Below are 22,345 nucleotides of genomic sequence, written 5' to 3' on the forward strand. Positions count from 1 at the left end.
TGTGGAAAGTTTGCAAACTATGAAAAAGTACAGTTTCCCCCCAAAATTAAAAAACAGAATTCCCATACGATCCAACAATTTCACTTCTGAGTACATGCTCCCCAAAATTAAAAGCAGGGACTCCAGGAATTCGGACACATGATACGGTGTGGATAAAGCCTGAAGACATTTTGCTACGTGAAACAAGTCACAAAAGGACAAATATTATATGATTCCACTTATATGAGGTACCTCGGACAGGCAAATTTGTAGAGACAGCAGAGAGCAGAGAGTGGGTTCCCAGGGAGTGGGGGAGGGGAGACGGCAGCGTTAGTGTTTAATGGGTACCGAGTCTGTTTTGTGAGATGAAAAATTTCTCGACATGGATGGTGCTGATGGTTGCATGAAAATGTAGATAGACTTGATGCTACTCAGCTGGACACTTGCTTAAAATGGTAAATTTTACGCTGTATGTATTTTACCACCAAAAAAATATAAAGAAATGGAAAAAATTACCCGTGAAGTATCAGTGCCACTCTAGTGATATGTTGACACGGTGCCTTCTGAGTCTTTTTTTTTTTCTACTCTTAGCCTTTTGATAGGTCTGTCTTTATAACCTCCTGTCTTGTACATGATTGAAAGACATTTTTACATAGTTGTGGGACCCAGAGAGGCCATTTTAAGCCACGCCATCATATGCGAAGCCCTAATGTTTACACGTTATAATTCATGTTGTGACTTGGTAGACAGGAACTCATAGACAACTCTTAGAACACAATCACAGGGCCTCTGGGAACCCTTAAGGTATTCTGATTCCATTTCTTGCTGCTGAAGTATCACTGAGAGAAGTGATCATGCTTCTGCTTAAACGGCTCCAGCAACGTCCAATCTCAGTTTAGGGACAGCTCACTCCATCTGGAATCACACTCATTCAACCTACTTTCCTCATCTGACAGAGAGAAAAAAAGGAAAGCTATAGAGCTTACTCCCAGAAAGTGGATGACTTCTCTAATGAGTGACTTTCTTTCCAAATAAAAAAATATATATTTTTTTGTCTTTTTGCCATTTCTTGGGCTGCTCCGGCGGCATATGGAGGTTCCCAGGCTAGGGGTCAAATCAGAGCTGTAGCTGCCAGCCTACGCCAGAGCCACAGCAACTCGGGATCTGAGCCGTGTCTGCAACCTACACCACAGCTCATGGCAATGCTGGATCCTTAACCCACTGAGCAAGGCCAGGGATCGAACCCGCAACCTCATGGTTCCCAGTCGTATTCGTTAACCACTGAGCTTCCACAGGAACTCCCCAAATAAAATTCTTTACAACAGGCTGCTGTATAAACCTGACCTGTAGATGAATTTTATTTGGCACAAGTTTTACAATTCAAGTTACTTTTTTTCCCCCTAAAAATCCAGAACTCCAGGTTCTCTTGAAATGTAAGAACTGACAACACTAGGCAGCATTTCCACTTGACCACCAGGGATCAGCTGCCAGGAGCACACCCCCTCGTTTGCCAGACTCCCCATCCACTCTCTTCCTTTACTATAGGCTCAGATCTGTAATGTGGATATTCCCACTGGCCCTTGAGCATTTAATGTTGATCACCGATTTTAAAAAAACTTCCAGGTCAAGAAATGCGCTTAAGGAGGGTGGGCTGGCAACAGGCATTAGGGTGGGATTCATTCCAAGGTTGTGCCAACGACTACGTGTGGGGGGATCCCCGTAGGGCCTTGCTTGAGCCAGGCTTGGGGGCATCTGCGCGGATCAGGCGACCTTCTATTCGGGGCCGACTATTGTCCCCGGACAGCACCCAGCACCCAGGCCAGCAGCGGCCTCGGGGTTCCAGCCCGACCTGTCACGCACAGGCTAGCGCAGCAGGCGGGCCCCCGCGTGTCCCAGGGACTCCGTCCTCGTTGGTACCGTGCGCAGCGACACCTACCTCGCCGGGCAAGTGAAGCACTCGGCAGGCATCCAGTCGGGGGCAGAATCTCAGGGTTCCCGCCCGCAGGCAGCGAGCCCGCCGGACAGACCAGTCCGGGGGTCGGCCCCTTCACCACGTGGCTTCCGCTGCCATGGCGACGGCCCACGCCGGGCCCCCAGCACCAGCGCCAGCGCCAGCTCCAGGGGTCGCGGAGCCGGCGCACCGCTCAGCTGAAGCTCGCGCATGCGCACCAACACGTAAGCCCGGGAGCCCGAGCGGAGATGGGTCGAACCACTGCGGGAAAGGGAGAGGGAGTCGTGGAAAGGCGTGAGGCTGGATGGAAGGAAGACGAAAAGGCCAAGACAGGGCCCTGAGTTGGACCTGACTCTAAGGTTTCAGGGCTGTGCAATCTACCAGGGCAGGGGGATTGACACCGCCTCAGCGCCGAGGTTCTTCGTGATCTCCCACCCCCTCGGCTTGTGTGGGTGGGTCCGGAAGGGCGGGCGCGCGGAAGTGGCGCAGGCGCAGGGAGGCCGGCAACATGGCGTCCAGGCCCAAGCGGCGCGCCGTGGGCAATGGGTCTCCTGCTCCGCGCGATGAGGAGGAGGAGGAGGATGAAGTCGAGGGGGAGGATGAAGACGATGAAGACAGTGACGAAGGCGAGGATGAAGAGGACGAGATCATCAATGAGGTGAGACGCATACGCGGCCCCGTCTGGCTTACATCTGGGACAAAACCTTTCGGCAGCCGAAGCCGTGTGAATGTCTGCGCTGCTTCGAGTAGCAGCTTCCCCGCACCTGAGGGTCCTTAAGCAGAGGCTGCGGGTGAGAAAAAGTTCTCGCTTCGTTCTTCCCCACGCTCTAGCCGCAGTGTGGGTCCTGCTCCGGCCAGCGCGGTCCCTCCTACCGCCGCGACACCATCCTCCCCGCTGGCTTTCGTTGGTCTTCACACTAACATCCCGAATCCTCTGGGGTCGCTCAGGGCCCCGGGCCCACCCTCTGACCTCCCCGCAGCCACTCAGCCTGGTTCCCCCGTGCCTGCCTCCCTCACCACGGCCTTCGGTCCGTTTCTCGAAGGCACGTCTCCTGCTCCTCCACGCGCTGCCTAAGCTGTCATTCCTGCCCCTCAAGCCAAGTCCTGGGGATCCATTCTCATAGAACTGGGAGCTGCCATAGACCCTCGGTGTTTGTTTAATGAATAACTAGGGCTGAATGATCTTGACGACCACAGGATGTCTAACAGGTACTGCAGACATCACATGTCCAAGGCAGAATTTGAAACTTATGCCCCTGCTCTTAATCATTGCCATGTCTGTAAATGTTAGAAAACTAGGTTCGCCTTTTGGTAGGTGTGGGGCCAGTAGACACAACCAAGCCAAAAATGGGGAGAAGGAAGGATTTATTAGTATTTGCATCAAATGAGGAGAACTTGGGGATCTTCCTTAAAGCTGTGTCTTCTGGGACTGCAAAATTGGAAAGTTTTAAGTTAAGGGTACATGCATATTCATGAAGGAGCTTGCACAGAGGAGAATAATGCATAGAATCGGGGCAAAAGTCAAGAAAGTCCACGTCTTTGCTGAAGTCTGGAGGGTCAACCTCACCTTTCCATCCTGGGGGTGGGGGGGAGGCGGCTTAGTTCCTGCAGAGCTCAAAGGTATTGCTGTGTAGATCCCTTGAGGAGGAACTGGGACTCTCCTTTATCCCTGCACTAGTCTCTGGCTGCCTTTTCTTTCTTCCTGCATTCTATTCCCCTAGGATCATGAGTTACTGAGACCTGTTAGGGCAGGCATTGTGGCCTGGCTTTGTCACAAAATGGCTTAAGCCAAAATGGCTTCTCTCATGTCATGCTTGGTTCTCCTTCTCTGGGGACCCTCTAACCTCTCTACTTACATAAATCCCCAAGTTCAGCAGTTGCTCAAATCCAAAACCTGAAGCTTTCATTCCTTTCCTTTCCTCGTCCCACATCGGTGACTCCCGTCATTTTAGCTTTACCTTCCGTATCCCGACGTTTCTCATCAGTGGTCCAGCAGCAGTCACAGTCCACACGTCCACCATCTGGACTTCTCTAGTAACTAACTAGCACATGCCTCGTTTCCATTCTTGTTCCCCTGCAGCAGAGACATCTATTTAAAGGGTAGGTCTGTTCTCACTTTCCTGCTCTGAGCACTCCAGTGGCTTCCCACCTCATTTATAAGCAAATCCAAAGTCCTCATGGTTCTCGGGCAGGCCAGCTAATGTGGCAGAATCAGAATAAGCAAGAGAGAGTGATGAGGAAGTAAAGTCAGAGATAAACGTGAGTTGGGTTTAGCATGGGTGCAGGATTAGAGCTGAGACTGGCAATCGGTATATGATAAATTTTCCACTCAACAGAGCTTTCCCCACAAATCAGCTTTTTTGGGCCTTTGCCTTGAAAAGTGTTTTTCATTTAGAACTTAACTGTCTATTTTGCTAACTTTGGGTTATAAAAATCAGTGCTTCTTGCATTAACATGGATAATCTGTCAGACTGCCAGTGATTGGAAATTGTGTAGCAGTCGTCATTAGTGAAAGAAAATAGGCGCTTAGGTTCACTGCTGGTGGGACTATAAATTGGTGCAGTCTTTTGGGAGGCAGTCTGACAGTATCAACATTTTAATTAAAATTTCTTTTTTTTTTTTTTTGTCTGTGCCCTTGGCATTCAGACTTTCCTAGGCCAGGGAGTGAACCAGCACCACAGCAGTGACCCACGCCACAGCATTGACCATGCCACATCCTTAACCTTTAGGCCACCGGGAAATGCCCCAAATTTCAAATGTATAAATTCTCTGATTCAATAATTCTACTTATAAGTATTCAGTAATAGTAACAGTAACAATAATAATCATATATGATCTTCCAGGCTCTGTACACTTCATATGAACTCATTTAATGCTTAGATCAATCCTAGGAAGTTAGGAATTATCCCCATTTTACAGCCAAGGAAACACGGTAAGTTCAGTGAAGATAGCACATGCCGCGCACAGTCTGTGAGGGAAGAAGACGCAGAAACACTGGACAGATGTATGTGTTGTAAACTTCTTTTTGTCTTTTTAGGGCCACACCTGAGGCGTATGGAAGTTCCTGGGCTAGAGGTCAGTTCAGAGCTATTGCTGCCAGCCCGCACCATGGCCTTAGCAGCAGCAGAATCTTAGCCGCATCTTCCACCTACACCACCGCTCACGATAACCCCGGATCCTTTAACCCACTGAGCGAGGCCAGGAATCGAACCCGCATCCGCACAGATACTAGTCGGGTGCGTTACCACTGCGCCACAACGGGAACTCTGAATTCCTTGAAAGATTAATTTACTACTGACAGGAACCTCTGGAAGATGGAAGTGGGGCGGTAATAATTCTTTTCAGTCTCGCCATATGGTAGCATTTGTGTTTTTTTTTTTTTTTTTTTTTTAAAGTTCAACGTAGCCCAGGCTACACTATGGAAACTACAGATAACAATTTTTTTTTTCCTGAGTTAACTGAAACAAAGACTAGATTTCGCACAGTGCGATGGATGGTTTGTTTGCCTGAAAATGTCAGATCAAGCTTGGTAATGAGACTTACCTCTAACCTCTGTGCTTGTTGTAGTGTTTACCGCTGACATGTATTCCTTTTTTGACTGAAGGAAAGAAACTTTTGATCAGGCTTTTAGGACAGGTCCCTGTACGGAAACACTTAGTGGACATTGACTCCTTTATTTGAAGGCGGCTTTCATGCCTGATGCAGAAGTCCAGGAGAATTATTTTGGAAATTAAAAAGCTGCCTGAGATCTTTTTTGAAACAGAGGTGGTGTATAAATAGGGAGGAAAAAGTGTGTGGTTGTTTAAGGCCCTAAAGGGCCTGACAGGATGACTGGCTTTGAGGCTGCTGGCTGAGCAGCCACAGAAAGTGGCTCTGAGAAGCTCCATCCGCGGGGGGGGGGGGAGAGCGAGGGGAGGAGAAGAAAAGGACCACACGTGTTTGGTTCAGGTTCTCGCCGTCATGCGCTTAGGACTCTTGTTTGTGCTTAATAGAAACTCTTTGGGGGGGAATTTGTGGTCGGGGTATCTGAGCCTCTCCAGGCAGGAGAGCAGCGGCCACAGGGCTGGACTGGCTCCCTAGCCTGGGATGCTGCGGGGAATCCAGAAGTCCTTCCCATTTGCCACCTCTGCTTTGCTCTTGTCTGTTTTTCAAAATACTTGGTTTTCCTTCTGTTTCCATTCCACATAGCAGATATCAAGAAATGCCTGAGTTCCCATTGTGGCTCAGTATCCATGAGGACATGGGTTCAATCCCTGGCCTCTCTCAGTAGGTTATAAGGATCCGGCGTCAGTGTGAGCTGTGGTGTCGGTCACAGATGCTGCTCAGATCTGGCGTTGCTGTGGCTGTGGTGTAGCCTGGCACCTGCAGCTCCAGTTTGACCCCTAGCCTGGGAACTTCCATATGCCACAAGCGTGTCCCTAAAAAGAAAAAAAGAAAAAAAAAAAAAGGTGAAAAATATTCAATCTCATTAAGAAAAAAAAAAAATGGGAAAGTAAAATTAAAAAAAAAAATGCCAACAACTTTTGAGATTTTTCACTCAAAACAGCAAGCAAGCTAGAGACTAAATGTGTTTAGTTTTTTTTTTTCTTTTTTGTCTTTTTACGGCTGCAACTGCAGCATATGGATGTTCCCAAGCTAGGGGTCAAATCAGAGCTGCAGCTGCCAGCCTACACCACAGCCACAGCAACATGGGATCTGAGCCTCATCTGCGACCTACACCACAGCTCACAGAAGTGCTGGATCCTTAACCCATTGAGCAAGGCCAGGAATCGAACCCACATCCTCATGGGTACTAGTCGGGTTCATTACCGCTGAGCCACAACGGGAACTCCTAAATGTGTTTAGTCTTAATTCGTAGTCACCTGGGGGTGAGTGGCAGGGCTTTGTTTTGCAGAGATGGCTGTTCTTCTGGAAACCCAGTGGATGGGGCGCCTGCACCCGGGGAAAGGGCTGCTGGGACCTACTGCAGTGGCGGGGCCATGGTCTGAGCCAGAGGTCTGAGGCTTCTCTGTAGGCAAAAAGAACTTCATTTTAAGGACGACTTCTTGACCTTAATGGTTTGTTGCTCAGTTTCTTCTCATCCTGTTCGGGTCACCCCACCCCACAGCCCCCAGGCTTTGCTGCTCCCGTGGTCTGGCTGAGCCGACCCGAGATTGTCAGGATCGAGGTTTGGAAACCGATACCGAGGTCCTGGCAGCTTGAACAGCCAAGGGCGTGCTTAAATGCATTCACTGTCGGGCGGCGAGGCCGCAGTAGGCCTGCCCTCTCCCCTCTTCGGCCTCCTTCAGCTAAGATCTGGGTTCCAGGACCCGCAAAACCGGAAGGGTGTGTAAACGCACTGTTTCACCAGAGCTCCAAGTTCGTTGTCACCTTCCAAGGTGTGAGGTGGGCCCCTCAAGGACTGCTCTGACTTGGCCCTTAAAAGCCTTTAAGGTTTGGTTTTTGGTGAAGCGATCTTTTCATTTATTTAAGGGACATTTCCGTGGCCGTGCCTCCCGGAATCAGTGGTGGTTGAACCGGGATGGAGCAGGCAGCCCAGCCTCACCCTCCTCTTAGTCGCTTGTCTTCACCAGCTTTCCTCCTGCCTCGGGAGGAGTCCACGGAGTGGCAGATGATGCCTGAATTGGCTTTGTGAGTTGTGTATGATGACCTATTTTGTGTGTCATTTACAGGAAGTGAATATTGAATTTGAAGCTTATTCCATCTCAGATAATGATTACGACGGAATTAAGAAATTACTGCAGCAGGTATTGTCTTTCACTTATTACGCATCAGTTTGCTCTTCTCAGAAATTCCAGGCCAGTCAACATAAGTTTGGTCAGAGTTCATGTTTTTGCTTCAGGGCTCCCATTCCTCTCTCTCCACCTTACCTGGAAGGAAGGATTGTTTTCTTCTTCTGGGCTAACTCTCCTCTTTGTGCCTCTGCTCCCAGACCCCTTCCTTTTGTTTTGTTTGTTTGTTTTGTTTTTTTGAGGGGGCGGCTGCACCTGCAGCATGTGGAAGTTCCCAGGTTAGGGGTTGAATCAGAGCTGCACCTGCCAGCCACAGCCGCAGCCGTGGTACCATTGGATCTAAGCCACGTCTGTGACCTAGACCGCAGCTTGCAGCAACGCCGGATCCTTAACCCACTAAATGAGGCCAGGGATTGAACACACATCCTCGTGGATACTAGACGGGTTCTGAACCCACCGAGCAGCCACAGTGGGAGCTCCAGACCCCTTCCTTTGATTAGCGTATTTAAGAATTCTCTTCTAAAATACCCCCCCTCCTTTCCTCTTTGGATTACTGGAGCTGTTACTGTTTTTCTCAAATTCACATCCGAGCTTTGTGGGGTGGAGGAAGTCTCATGTCACAGCCGTGTCACTGACTGCACTGCCGGCTTGCTGCTTTTCCTTCTTCCTCTCCCCTTAGAAGATGGCTTGGTTCCCTGCCCTTCACAGCGTCCTCTGTCCCGGTCACCAGATTCTCTGGCCCTCGGTCCCTCTTGCCCCCTCTCCGCCCTCCGCGACACCGCCTCTTGTACTACAGGCCGCCTCTTCCCACATTTTAGGGCCTTTACTGCTTTGACTCTCCTGGGCTTTTCTGTCGTCTTAGGGTTGCTTTTCTGGGTTATCTTCCTGATCAGGTCGTTGAAAGTCATGATTTTTATTTGAGTATTGAAATTAGAAATCTTATTAGAAATCATGCTTTGGTTTTAATTTAAAAGAATTTTTTTTTTTCTCCTCTTAGCTTTTCCTAAAAGCTCCTGTGAACACAGCAGAACTAACAGATCTCTTAATTCAGCAGAACCATATTGGGAGTGTGATTAAGGTAAACATGACAGTTGTGTTTATTCTGATTAAATTAGTTTTTTATCCTCAGTTCCTCCAGATTTATAACAGGCAGGTCAGACCCTCAAATCGGAAAGCATTACTGGTTAGAAGGCTGTCGCAGTAATTCTGGTTATTGAGCGCAGTGATCAGGTAGTGGGACTGGCCAAGGAGAAGAGGGCTGATTGAGAAGGTACTGGGGAGAGGAGATATGGTGGGGGGCTTAGTGAGTGACTGGGTCTGAGAGCCAGGGGAAAAGGAGTCACGTGACACCCCCGCCCCCAGTTTTGGCTTGGGAACCGAGAAGGAGGCAGGACCCCACAATTTTAGTCTACGGTGTTCTTTTTTCTTTCTTTCTTTTTTTTTTTTTTGCTTTTTACGGCCGCACCCGCAGCATATGGAGGTTCCCAGGTTAGGGGCAAATTGGAGCTACAGCGGCCAGTTTACACTACAGCCACAGCAACGCCGGATCCTTAACCCACTGAGCGAGGCCAGGGCTCGAACCCGCAACCTCATGGTTCCTAGTCGGATTCGTTAACTGCTGGGCCACAATGGGAACTCCTCCAGAGCTTTTCTAAGGTAACAGTAGTGAACGTTTTTGATTGAAAAGTGGAAAGGTAAATGAAGGTAAATGAGGCCTGGGTTCTAAGACTTGGGATTACACTTCTTCTCAACCAAATATAAAATTAATTTTTTTCTTCTTAAAATAGCAGTCGGTTGTTTCAGAAGACAGCGATGATGACGTGGATGAAGATGAGATTTTCGGTTTCATAAGTCTTTTAAATTTAACTGAAAGAAAGGTTGGTGTCACTGGGTGGCATTGGGGTGGTTATTTCAGAAGCGAGAACCTAAGGAGTTAGTTTATTTAATGCATGTGATGAAAAGGTCTTTAAAAATCAGACAGCAACATTAACTATAGGGATGTAACTGTTGTGAAATCTTACCGTATCCCTTTTTCAGTCTGGAGGCGTTTTTGTTTTGCTTTGCATGATCTGCACGCGGTTAAAGTCACGCACTGCCTGTGGGATAAAGACGCGCCCTCTGGCTCCTGAGGCGCTGGGGTCCTGACGTTGGTACTGACGCAGGAGCTGCTTGTCTCTGCAACTGCTTTGATTCTGTATTTCCGTTGTTTCCCGAGGTGGGGGGCACTTTCTGACATCTGTGTTTTCATTCGTTTCTGTTTATCGACTCATTGATGAGTTCTAATAAAAAGTAAGAACCAGCAGCTTACCCTCTTCGACGAAGAAGTAGGCTTTTCTTGGTCTTAAGCGTTGGGTGAACTGTCCCCTGACTCCCATCCGTCTTTATGAGGCGGCCTGGACTTTCTCTCCCGTGTGTCTGAGTGTTCGTGTGACCTTCCCTCCCACTGATTATGGTACATCACCACGTAGTCGCTTTTGAAAAATCCGTAAGAGGTCAACCCTGGAGACATAACCAGGTTTTGAAGGTCTGGGCAGGAAACTGCCCTTACCTGTAAGGTAAAACCTGACAGCTCCCACTCTCAGGTTGCCCTGCAGGTGACGGCCTGTCGTAAAACGCAGGCCCTCTCTGTGCTTTCCAGGGCACCCCGTGTGCTGAACAGATTAAGGAGTGGATCCTCCGCCTCTGTGAGAAGAACTGCGGGAAGGGCCTGGCTGAGCAGCTGGGACGGCTCCTCGGTGACGCCGCCAGGCCCGTGGGCTTTCTGCTGAGCGAGCGATTCGTCAACGTCCCCCCCCAGATTGCCCTGCCCCTGCACCAGCAGCTGCAGTAAGACCTGGGGAAGGGTCTTTGAGCAGTACTTTTCCCCAGGTGGAGTCAAGTGTGACGCATGTGGAATGTGTGGGTCTCAAACGAGTTCTGCCCTTGGTTCAAGGAACAGCCTGTGAGATGCACCAATTATTAGTAATTAATGGGCTTTTTTTTTGTTGTTTTTTAGGGCTGCACTAGCGGCGCATGGAAGTTCCTAGGCTAGGTGTCACATCGGAGCTGTAGCCGCCAGCCTACACCACAGCCACAGCCATGCCGGATTCAAGCCTCATCTGCGACCTATACCACAGCTCACAGCAACACCGGATCCTTAACCCACTGAGTGAGGCCAGGGATTGAACCTGCAACCTCGTGGTTTCTAGTAGGGTTTGTTTCTGCTGTGCCATGACGGGACCTCCAGTGATTGGCTTTTTAAAAGAGTTTTCCTTACTGAGGACTTACTGCGACAGTAGTTTTAATAATCTTAAAGGTTTACATGACATAAAAATAGGTGTTACCCCCTATTTGACAAGTTTTTCACCCTCTTCACAGGTAGATTTCTCAAACATAAATAAAATGCTGGGTAATTGCAGTAATAACAGTAGCAATAAAACTCAATTCCCCTGGGCTATTTTGTGACGAACGCACCCATGGGCCTGATGCCGCAGCTCTGGCTTCTCGGGGTTTGTTACCATTTTGGTTTTAGTGCAGGAGTTTTAAGTTGACAGGAATATTTTAAATGTGAGAAGAGCTAAGAATCGGTGTTGCCTGTGCTTAGAAGTAGGGAGGGTGACACGACAGGCAGGCCCCAGGCTCTTGTAGAATATTGCTTCTCGGAGGCCGTGGCGCTTCTTCGTGGTTTCCCTCCGGTCTGGACACCTTGAGCTTTCCCATTTCCCTTCCTAGATTGATGGCTTTTCAGTTTTATTCCCGTTCTCCTCTCCCCCACCTCTCAGCTGCTACTCCGATTGTACTTCTGGTGCTGTGAGGGGGTTTTGTTTTGCTCTGTCTTTTTTCTGATCAGCTGGGCTCATGCTTATTTGGTTTCGTGCAAGAGTGATCTGTTTCCTCTGAGCCTCTGTTCAAGCTCAAGTGGGTTGTTCTGAGTTTCTCTTCGCTTTTGTTTAGCCAGATGCACAGGCTTCTGTGTGATTGATTGATTGATTGATTCATTTTTAGGGCCGCCCCTGTGGCATATGGAGGTTCCCAGGTTAGGGGTCGAGTGGAAGCTACAGCTGCTGGCCTCCACCACAGCCACAGCAATGCAGGACCCGAGCCTTGTCTGTGACCTACACCACAGCTCACGGCAGTGCTGGATCCTTAACCTCAGTGAGGCCAGGGATCAAACCCACATCCTTGTGGGCACTAGTTGGATTTGTTACTGCAGAGCCGCAAAGGGAAATCCGGGTTCTGAACAGTGGAAAAAAGGGAAGAGATGAGGTAAAAGGTGTCATCGCTGTTCACTGACGGAGGGAGGCTGAGGGCCTCTCTGGCTGTGTTGCTGCAGTGGGTCAGAAGCCAGGGCCCCACAGTGGTGATGGGAAGCTGGAGTAGTCACAGGCTGAGGGCGTTGGTCGCGGCCGTGTGCCTTTGCGTGTTTCAGTTAAATGTTCTTTTAGGAGTTCCCATTGTGGCTCAGTGGGGCTCCACGAGGTTGCAGGTTTCATCCCTGGCTTCGCTCAGTGGGTTAAGGATCCAGCACTGCTTCAAGCTGCATCGTAGATCACAGATGCAGCTTGGATTTGGCGTGGCTGTGGTGTAGGCTGGCAGCTGCAGTTCCCATTTGACCCCTAGCCTGGGAACTTCCAAATGCCGGTGGCCATAAAAAGAAAAAAAAAAAATGTTAGTTGTTTTCAAAAACCCACATCCTTATGTATTTTTAGCTTTCAGCACAGGCAGGGCAATGATGATGCTTGAAATCGAGGCTCATCTGTTTGTGCCGTGTGTCCGCATCGCAGAGTGTAATCTGAGAGTCACCACGTGGTGATTAGAAAAGTGCTGCCGTAATCGAAGGTGCAGCCGGCTGCGTGCAGAAAACCCATTGCTCTAGAAGTGTCCACATAGCTCTAGTGTCTGCCCGTGAAGCCTGTCTCCGCAGAGCCCCGTCCAGAGGCCTCTCGGGCTTTCTCTGCTGTGGGTTGATGATGGCTCGCGCCTGACCCAGCAGGCAAACCTTGGTGTGTGTGTGCCTTGTAGGAAAGAACTAGCAGAGGCGCACAGAACTAACAAGCCATGTGGGAAGTGTCACTTCTACCTTCTGATCAGCAAGACGTTTGTGGAAGCAGGAAAAAGCAATTCCAGAAAGAAATGGAGTGATCCGAAGAAAGAGGAGTTGATGTTTGCAAATGCAGAGGAAGAATTTTTCTATGAGGTGAGGCCATCCTGGTTCATCTGTTTACATGTGATTAAGGATTTACTGCTCTTTTTATGTCGAAGCCCTTCAGGTGTGGCCACTGTTTTTAAAACTCCGAGTCTGCGCAGCTCCGAGCTAGTAACCAGCAGGGAGGGGGAGGCGGCGCCCACCCACCTGCTGATGGGGCCTGGCCTTTGTCACATGCTTACCGGAGACCTGGGATTCCCAGACCGCTCCGGAGGCGGGCCTTAGCCTGGTCTGCAGACGAGCACCGAGGCCGAGGGAGCTCAGAGCCGCTGGGGGTGCTGGGGGGGACCCCGCTCTCCTGGTGTGGGCTCACTGGTCCCCCAAGTCCTGAGGGTCATCCTGCTGGTGGGATTTCTAGCACTTTCTTCCTGTAAAAGCCTGTGCCATCATGGACAGCCGATTACCAGGGAACATGCCTCTCAGAAACGTTGCATCTCTGAGAAACATGTTTTCTTGGATTGGATGGTGTTGCTTAACTGCTGTTAAGGCTTTTCCACCAGAGACTGAAGCATGGTAGAGTCAGCTCGGCCCTTGTTTCTCAGGAAGTAACTAAGTGGAAATTAAATTTTTGAAAACGCATGTCTTGGCATTGCAGGTAGACCCTTTCAGGGAAGAAGGTGTAGGTGTTTTAGGGGGGCCTGTTACACAGACTTAGCTGTCTTCACCCAACAGCTTCTTACCCAGCTTACACCGGGTGAGACCAGCAATTAAAGATGATTCTTCTCGTTAATCACCAGATTTTATGAGTTATCATTTCACTGGTGTATCACAGGGTTATTGTGAGACGCCAGTGAGATGATGGACATGAGTGACTTCAGAATTAGAAACAGAAGTGGGCAGTAGTGTAACTGTCTTAGCTGCTTGTTCACCTCTGAGAAATGGACACTCTCTCCACACCCCTCACGTGGGTTAGAACCTGTCTGGCGACTTGTGCCTGCCTGTCCCATTTGGAGCTTATTTGATTCTGTGTTTTGTTTCCTTTTGCCGTCAGTCTAACGACATATGCCAAACAGGCTTTTTTATTGTCAGTTACATGAGCGTGGCCTCTAGGTTGTCTGAACTTTACACCTGGGGTTGTTTGGCTTAGAAGGCGCTCCTGAAGTTCAGCTACCCGGTGCAGGAGGAGAGCGACACCTGCCTGGGGGGCAGATGGTCCTTTGACGACGTGCCCTTGAAGCCCCTGCGGACTGTGATGTTCGTTCCGGGCGATGAGATGAGCGAAATCATGGAGAAACTCACAGAGCACCTGTCCGTCTAAGCCGTCTCCCGAGGACAGCGGTGGGCCCGTTTTGGGGAATTACCAGAAGACTCCGTGGAGAGTTACGGAAAATGTCATGACTTTATTCAGGTTAAAGTCCTCTACAAAAGTAGGCTTCTGTCACCTGTGTCTGTGACGCATTTACAAAATATCTTTGCTTTTTAAAATTTTGGTCAAATTAAGAATGGTTGATTAAAAAGGTTTCCAATAAGAAGAAAAACATGGAGTGGTAATTGAAAGAACTGAATAAAAACTTCTATTTTTAATTTTTAAATAACACACAAAGCGTTATTTTTCAAGACTCTCCTGTGCAGGTGGGATGGCCCCTCGCGGCGAGCACCCGCACATCAGTCACTCCAGGGGACCAGCCGTCGGGCGGCCTGTGGGCTCTATTGCACGTCAGGCTCCGGGGAGAGGCTCTGCGCAGTCACTGGATGGCGCATCTCTGTTCAGTAGTTTCAGGGCACGTCTCGCTCGTCGTCTGGTCCGTGATGGGCGAGAGCTGAGCCATTACCTGCTGAAGAATATCCTTGCTCTCGCTAGGAGGCAGATTGCTGAAATAGTATTGTGGTACCAGTTGCATAAATCTGTGTAAAACAAAAAGTTGTATTTATTTACTGTGGATGAGAGACACCACTCATGACAGGGCACTTCCCGGCCCCGGAGAACCTCCTTGGAGAACTGACGGGTCGGAGGCACTTGTCAGCGGCTGGGATCAGCTGGGTTCTCTGGGGTTCACGCCTCACAGCGGAAGCGACCTCCACCCCAACCACTGGGGGGCTCCTTTCCCTGAGGCCCATCACCGTCTTCCCGGGGCCCAGGACAGACGCTTGGGAGAACTTGGGTGCCTAAGAGAGGGAATGTCTTTGCATCTTTTCCTCGGTAACTGACAGCACACCGCATCCAGCGGCTGAGCAGGGCTCGCCGACAGGTGCCCCTGGGTTCCGCCTGGACCACCGCACTGCCCGAGGACAGCGGTGCCTTCAGAATGGGTCCAGCACCTGCAACAGCCTCCGAGAGACCAGGCTCCTTTCTCCCTGCTGCTGCCCCTACCAGCTTACCCGTGCTCAAAACTCTGGTTGCCTGGTACTGCACTTGGGGTCAACTGCAAACTCTCGATGTGGCCACGAGTCCTGCACCTCTGTCCCCTGCCTGTCTTCGCCTCACCTGCACCCCTTCCCCTCTCACTCCCGTCTCAGTGGCTTGTCTGTTCTGACAGGCGGCCAAGTTCTTCCTCCTCGGGGTCTGCACCTGCTGGCCCTGCTCCCCTGTAGCATCTTGTTCCCCAGGAGGTGCTTCGAGCTTTGTCCTGTATTTTTCATACTACATTCTCTCTATGCTGTCAGTTCAAACGGCAGGAACATTTCTCAGTCATCTATAGAGGCCGGCCCTTCGGTTCCCTCAACATACACTTAGAATGGTATAAACTTCTTATAACTGAAGGTATGAGAAAAACTAAATTTGTCATCTGCTCTTCAGGTACGAACTCAAAAGAAACCCCCTTTTTCTCCATGAAACTTACAGTTCTGGAGAGATTTCTGAGGCGATCCTGATGTAGTTGTTTTCGGAGATGCTGAATTTATGGAAGAGCACCCACTCCGGCATCTTCTTGGTGACAGAGTAACAAGACAGGGGGTGCAGCTGTGCTACCTGCTTGTGTGTCAGCATCAGGTAGTTCCCCGAGCCGTCAACATCCCTTGCGATCTGAGAGGCAGGGGTTCAAGAAAAGACCGCATGAATACGGGGATCCACGCACAAGTGTTTCCTTCATACAGAACAGTTAAAACTGCAGATTCGTGCCCCGTGCTTCCCATGTCTAGCTACAGAAAACGAGACATAAACAAACATGTTTGGACACGAACTCGGGGTCAGTGGCGAGGATCAGGGCAGCTGCCAAAACCGTGTGGCTTCCAAGGTTCCTGTTTGGGTCAGAAAACAGCTTACACGCTCCCTGCTACATTAGGGACCCTGCGCTCAAGTGTCCAGAACCTTAGGCTTGGCGCTGTGGCTCACTCAGTCCTCAGGGAACCCTGTCGCGGAGGCACCTCGCTCTTCCCAAGCAGGTGCGGCGGTCCGTGCCAGATGCTGTCTTCTGCACGAGGACTGCGCCAGAGCTGGCGGGGGCACCACAGTGCGCCGAGTGCCGTGTGACGGGCACACCGGGTCTGTGCTCGGGTGCCAGGAGCCGCATCACGCGGCCTTTTGCTCTGGGAAAGCGTGTGGGGGACGCCTTCATTCAGTGCTGGGCCTGCGGACGCCAGGTCAGCGCGCGCTGAGCCAAGAGGAGGGTTTAACAGCTTCGGCCTTCGGGGGTGAGGAGGCGCTTTTGTCCTTTGGGGCAGAGTGAACGAGCTGGCCCAGGCCTTGAAGGGAGGCATATGCAAATGCTGAACTAACACCTAAGGGCTTTTAGTTTCATGTTAATGTGAACATCAGTAAAATAATCCTCCTCGGTGAAGGTCTGACAGAATGTGCTGCCCAGGTGAAGTTCCGAGCAGCCCACACGAAAGGCGGCCTCACCCGCACTCACCTGCATGAAGTAACCAGACAGAAGAGCCTTCTTTATGTTCAGCGTGTTTTCCTTCGAGCCAAAAGCAGGTTCTGCGTAGGGAAGCTCGATTCGCTTGATAATTTCTAAGAGCTCCGCCCGGATAACGTCTGCCATCCTGAGGGCAGAACAGTTGAGGAAGTAATCGTGACACCACTTTTCAACACAGTCTGGCAAGGAGAGAGCAGAGGGACGGAGAAGTGACTTGGAAGCTGAAAGCCCAAGTGAGGGGCGGGGGAGGCGGCAAGAACAGAGGCTCCGGCGGCCCTGCCGGGGAAGGGGGAGCGGCAGCTGGCAGGGCCCTCGATGGCAGCGGGGCCCCAGGATCCTCCGACTGTGCGAAGGGCACGCTTTTTCCCCGAGCGCTCGCTGGCCCCTGCGAGCGTCTTAAGGGCAGCACTTTGACCGGTGTGCAGACAGCGCGGACGTGCGCGGCTGTACCATTTAACCCAACAGAGACGGTGGCGGGAGCTTACAGCTTCCTAGAGCCATGAAAACATCTCACATGTTCAATTATAAGAAAAGGATTACTATTAGGCTGATTTGGGGATTACTTCTCTTAGGGTTAAGCTCACCTACTCGAGCTGCAAATTTTACACTGGAATTCAGTGTCCGGAATCAGTGTGAGATTTTTCTTTCTTGCCACCTGATGACGCAGCTTGGCGCCGTCTTGCCTGGACCTGGGAGTGGCCGTGGCCGTGGCCCAGCGGGCTGCAGACCCTTGTCAGCCCTGTCCCATCCGCTCACTCAGCCCTCCCTGGAGCCATGAGCCCACGCCCTCGGCCAGATGACCCGACGGCCATCCCGCGTGCCCTCCAGAGAAGCCGCCAGACTCCCCCTGTGCTTGCTGGCCCCGCTGACAGCTTCTCAGCTTTGAAAACGAACCCCCTGCTGTATACAGTTCTGCCACTCTGGCTGCGGGCGTATTTAACCTTCACTTCAAATATTTTTCATACCATCTGGGAGAAGCACCCTCCCTGTGGGCCGGGAGCAGCCTCCGCCACCTCACTGCCTCCCTGCTCGGCCTCTGGAGACCCCCTTCCATCTGGAGTCTCACGTGAAGGGTTTCCAGCTCCCTTAAGGCTGGGGGGAGGCGTGTCCCCGCACTCCAGCCGCAGCCTCTCCACGTCGTTCCCTCCCAGGCACCCCTCCCCACCGAGCTTCCAGCCTCCCCGAAGCCCATTAGCTGTCATTGCGCCCCGGGCTGCTGCACATCTCCCATCTAGGCATGGGCGTGCCATGCCCCAGGGCACAGGCATAGCTCAGCCTGGTGGGCACTAGAGATGGCAGTTCCCCTGCCCACCCCACCCCCGGACCTGGAGGGCAGGAGTTGTGCCAGGCATGCCTGTGTCCCCCGTGGCCCCCAGCAAGCTCTCTCTGGAGGCCACGAGCTGGGTGCTCCCGTGGGAGCGGAGGCGTGAGTCTGCTGCTCGGCAAAACCCAAAGATCCACCCAAGTGGCCAGTGGTGGAGTAGGGTGTCTGATGAGTCGTAACCCGGCTTTAGCTGGGGACGGAAAGGGGAATTGAGGGGAAATTTCTGAAAACGACAAGCTCTCACTTACGCTCGCTGGTGGAATTCAGAGTCACATCCTGGAAGGCCTTGTAGAGGTTGACGAGGGTGAAGTGATCCCCTTCAGGATGTAAAAATGTCTTCCAGCAAGTCAGGGCCTCCGCCTCCGCGCCGCTCGGCAGATGCGAAAAGCAATTAGGAGCTTTAAATGCGAAGGGTCACAAGGTCAGCGTTCACGGGACACCCTCTGAGCACAACAGGCTGGGGAGCGGTCGCTGCCGTCTGCAGCCCTGCTCCTGTCTCAGTCTGTGACCCGCCACCCCGTTTCCCCGGGACTCAGGCCCGTGCGGGGTGCGTGTCATCCCCGCCTCTCCTCGCTCCTGCTCCTTTGCTCCTCTGGGGTCTGCGCAGCACAGCGGAGGCCCTGCCTGCAGCCCGGGGGCCGAGGTGCTCAGGGGCCCTGGCACAGGGGCAGGATTAGAACTCAGGTTCTAGGGCAGCACAGACTTTGGTTTGTTCTGCCAGTGAAGGTGTTGATTAAAACACAGGGCACAGACATACCCTGTCCACAGAACACTGGAGAGCAGTGGCGGCTGCCAAGCAGGAGCGGGAGGGAGCGGGGTGGATGGGGAGTTTGGGGTTGGTCGATGCAAACGATTACATGCGGACTGGATAAGCAATGAGGTCCTGCTGTACAGCACAGGGAACTCTATCCAGTCTCTTGGGATAGAACATGGTAGAAGATAATGAGACAGAGTATCTATATATATAGGACTGGGTCACTTTGCTGTACAGCAGAAAGTGACAGTACACTGTAAATCACCTATAATAAAATCGCCCGCGGCATTATGGAGGCTCCCGGGCTAGGGGTCTAATTGGAGCTGTGACCTACACCACAGCTCACAGCAACACCAGATCCTTAACTCCCTGAGTGAGGCCAGGGATTGAACCCACATCCTCATGGATACTAGCTGGGTTTGTAACCTGCTGAGCTACCACAGGCCCTCCCAAATGATCTCATTTAAATCTATACCTACTGCAGATTCGGGCCCAGAAGAACCATCCTTAAGGAGTACCTGTTACCATGGCAGCAATGGTTAGCATTTCATCTACACAGTCAAATTCACAGGATGCTAAGATGGACTTGGAGAGCTGTGGGTCAAGAGGAAACTCCGACATGATGATCCCAAATTCCGAGAGATTCCCGTCGTTGTCCAGGGCTGCCAGGTAGTCCAAGTCCTCCAGAGCCTGCATCAAACTTTCAGGCGCTGGGAGACAAGACGAGTCGTTAGAAAGGCCCACACAACCAAGACGGAGTAACAGGTGATGGCCACTGCCCCGCTGCCCCATGCAACCACGCGACCACCAGCCAATGAACAAAACATAGGGAACAACAGTTTGCAAGACAGAACACCAGGCAATGAGGGACAGTGGTTCTTGAGAAGAGGATACTAGTGAGGTGAGCCCTGGGGTTGCCCAGCGTACTGCCTTGAAAGAGTGTCTAGGCTGCGGTGCTGGGAGGGGGCCCAGGCAGAGCCTGCCAGACTCCCCGAGTGATGAAGCCAGTGCTGGGGGTCCTGGGAGACAAAGGCGGCCAGACCTTGCCTGCTGAGAGGTTCCTGAACTATTCAGCACAGACTCAGATCTGTGAACGCTGCAGTTAGATAGGGCCCCAGGCCAGAGGAAGAACCATCTCGGGCATGCCCATTCCTGCCAGCCTGACTGCAAAGCCTCCTGATTCAGGGACTCTGGGAGGAAACAGAATAACTATACGCCCAGTTCAGTGCCACCTAACTGGTCCTAAAATCCAGATCTGCAGGGAGCAGACTGCATCCCAGGACAGAGTTCAAGAATATTTATAAGAACACAGCATACCCAGGAAACAACGCAGTCACATGTGCAACGTCCAGTGTCCAATAAAAGGTATGAGGCATGAGAAGCAGGGAAGTATGAGCCGGTAACAAAGACAGAAATGAACCAAGGGAAACTGACCCAGAACTCACAGAGATGACGGAAACAGACGAGGATGGAGAAAGAGTATTTGCCAGTACAGGTGAGGCCCGAAGGCTCACCTTCTCCACCCCACTTCCCTCTTAAGCTCACGGGCCACCCATCGTGGGGTGGTGTTTGTTACATATGCTTAACAGACACCTGAGAAGGTAAACCCGTCTGTTCAGGGCGGGGTATCCTCCTTGCCCTGCAACATGGAGTCATATGAAATAAGGACATGTGTTTTTCACCAGGCCTCATGAGCAAATCGCAAAGCATGAAGCTGCTGGATTGTTCCACCCAAGAACCGGAAGGATTTACAAGCTGCGGGACGGCTTTCATGTGTCTCACTTCCAACATGCACCTGGCAGGTGGGAGCCAAGGCTATGGGGCCTGGGAAGCAGTTAAAGCTGTCTGGATCTGGGAGTTCAAAGTCACAGTCAACATTTGCTTATTCGCAACTCACACTTTGACCACTAAGCTGTCTGGCCACAGTCGAAGCAAACTGCGTAACTCGAACGCCAGTTACAAACTCAGATTCGATAACCTCCCCCCCTATTGAGAGACATGGAAACACTGGGCAGAACCATGGCTGAGGGCGGAGGGAGGGCTGTGCTGCCCGTGGTCACCGCGTCCCCGGTCCTGTTGGAGGGGAGCACATGGCGCGTGTGGCCTCAGCCCCTGACACGTGACTCGAGCGCAAAGGGCCAGTTACTGGACCCAGCAGGTGTCAGCTGAGGGAGGAGCAGGCCCAAGGGGACCCCAGCACCTGCTGAAGGACTCTGCATGGCTTCCAGCCCACCTCGGAGAAGAAACCCCGAACCCCGAACGTCCCTATTGTTTTCGATTTCTTTCATCAGGATTTAAAACTGAGAAAAGCGTGGCCCCTGGGATCCCATTCCTGGGTCCTGACCCTCATCCCACCCAGACCCTAGCAAGGAGCGCTGGTGGTCTCCCTGTTCATTCTTGGAGAGCCCAGAGCCTGGATGGGACCTTGAGAAGGCACGGTCCCAGGAAGAGAGCAGATGGGCGCCGATCCAGAGAAAACGTCCGAGAGGGACAGCAGTGAGCCACGGGATCACGAGTCACAGCGGACCTGCTGGAGAAGGAGCAAGAGGAGCAGCAACAGACAGGAGCATCTCAGACGAAACGAGCCGGGGGGCTGCGAGCACACACTTCATTACTGAAAGCTGTTTAGAACCCAGCTTCTATAAATCAACAGAACTGCTGCACTCTATGTTACATGATCTTTGGCCACTGTCCCTGTTAAGCATCTGGCTTGACAGCCAGCTTCTGTCCCCAAAGGGCACCTACTCCTCATTTTTATGTCCTGGAGTGGAGCTGGCTGCACACAGGATGGCTAACGGAAATAACTTCATGATCCTGCTCCCGGTCCCAACACGAGAAAAAGAGACGTTCTTGGGGTTTAGACAGAACGAGTGAGTGGAGGCAGATCATACAGACGAGGGACGATGGCAGACAACTAAAGAGGTTTGCTGATGTCACAGTCTAGGTCCTGAGACACCTCCCTCGTGTGGCCCCATACAACTGTCTTAGAGAGAAGCAGAAGGGTCCAGATGAGGGTTCTTTAGGGCAGTGCTATTTAAGTGCAATGCACGGTGAGTGATGCTAACACACGGAATAGAAACGTTTCAGTGCGAGGCCCCTTTACAGCAGTGCCAGGTCACACTGCTTCATTCCGAAGGCAATTTCCGTAGGAACAAAACGTCGCTTGCACTGAGCGCTGCTGCCCACGGCAGCCAGCTGGCAGCCGCACTCCCTGGAGGCGCACTCACTGCAAGGTCACGGGCGCCACTCCCCACCCCCCACCATCACTCCCCGTAACCCCGCGGGCTGTTATCACCATTTCCTCATGGTGCCCTTTGCCCAGGGACCCAAATGCCGGCTCCAGGACCGAACCTGTCTTCCTTCCGCGGCATCTGCGGGAAGGCTGCTGCCGAAGAGGGCGCTCCCCTCTAACGAGGTTCAGGGCCGCCGGCTGAGGGAGGGGCTGGCCTGGTGCCGATTCTAAGCAGGGGTGCAGGCAGGGAGGCCACCGACTGCCCCCAGTGTGTTTCCTGTGACCTTGAAATGTGGGTCCGACTGGGAGGGCGCAGAGGAGGACTTGCAGGTTGTTCCCCTCCTGTCGCGGGGTATCGGGCTCTGGGCAGGGGAGGACAGGAGCTCTGCCC

At 51.8% G+C, this 22,345-nt stretch overlaps 3 protein-coding genes across 71 annotated transcripts in view; 1 reads left to right on the forward strand and 2 right to left on the reverse strand.

Annotated features, from left to right (window-relative positions):
- The window catches only part of UROS (uroporphyrinogen III synthase), a 29,432-nt gene extending 27,288 nt beyond the window's left edge, over positions 1-2,144 (reverse strand). For 41 of the 49 annotated variants that reach the window (XR_014825546.1, XM_084992718.1, XM_021071909.2 and 38 more), the window contains exon 1: positions 1,916-2,144. Coding sequence is in view for 4 of the 49 variants with exons in the window: in XM_084992700.1 (XP_084848826.1) it covers positions 1,916-1,947 (32 nt within the window). In the remaining 45 variants the exon portion in view is untranslated. 49 annotated transcript variants of the gene reach the window in all.
- A 265-nt stretch (positions 2,145-2,409) lies between these two features.
- On the forward strand, positions 2,410-21,385 carry BCCIP (BRCA2 and CDKN1A interacting protein). 7 transcript variants are annotated; one of them, XM_084995911.1, is made up of 7 exons: positions 2,410-2,588; positions 7,603-7,677; positions 8,660-8,740; positions 9,450-9,539; positions 10,301-10,488; positions 12,664-12,838; positions 19,207-21,385. In XM_084995911.1, exons 1-7 carry the CDS (start codon positions 2,439-2,441, stop codon positions 19,231-19,233), a joined length of 786 nt encoding a protein of 261 aa, XP_084852037.1. In that variant the 5' UTR covers positions 2,410-2,438; the 3' UTR covers positions 19,234-21,385. The 7 variants fall into 7 exon arrangements, with proteins under 7 accessions (XP_084852037.1, XP_084852038.1, XP_084852036.1 ...); XM_084995912.1 differs by having other exon boundaries at positions 9,453-9,539; XM_084995910.1 differs by lacking the exon at positions 19,207-21,385 and adding an exon at positions 13,935-14,379 and having other exon boundaries at positions 2,410-5,088; positions 6,655-7,677.
- Positions 14,168-22,345, reverse strand: part of DHX32 (DEAH-box helicase 32 (putative)) — a 54,041-nt gene continuing 45,863 nt past the window's right edge. For 10 of the 15 annotated variants that reach the window (XM_001926580.7, XM_005671562.4, XM_084995877.1 and 7 more), the window contains 5 exons: positions 19,241-19,432; positions 18,217-18,366; positions 16,636-16,823; positions 15,628-15,809; positions 14,168-14,692 (listed from right to left, as the gene is read on the reverse strand). In XM_001926580.7, the coding sequence (XP_001926615.3) occupies positions 14,533-14,692; positions 15,628-15,809; positions 16,636-16,823; positions 18,217-18,366; positions 19,241-19,432 (872 nt within the window). In that variant the 3' untranslated portion in view covers positions 14,168-14,532. The remainder of the gene's footprint in view (positions 14,693-15,627; positions 15,810-16,635; positions 16,824-18,216; positions 18,367-19,240; positions 19,433-22,345) is intronic. The other 5 variants (XR_014827153.1, XR_014827152.1, XR_014827156.1 and 2 more) reach the window with 1 other exon arrangement.

The sequence above is a fragment of the Sus scrofa genome, chromosome 14 (genome assembly GCF_054392235.1).
Source record: "Sus scrofa isolate SSC_HxYL_T2T_F1_AM1 chromosome 14, Sscrofa_HxYL_maternal_Yorkshire_Landrace_v2.0, whole genome shotgun sequence".
In the NCBI taxonomy this organism is placed as follows: Eukaryota; Metazoa; Chordata; class Mammalia; order Artiodactyla; family Suidae; genus Sus; species Sus scrofa.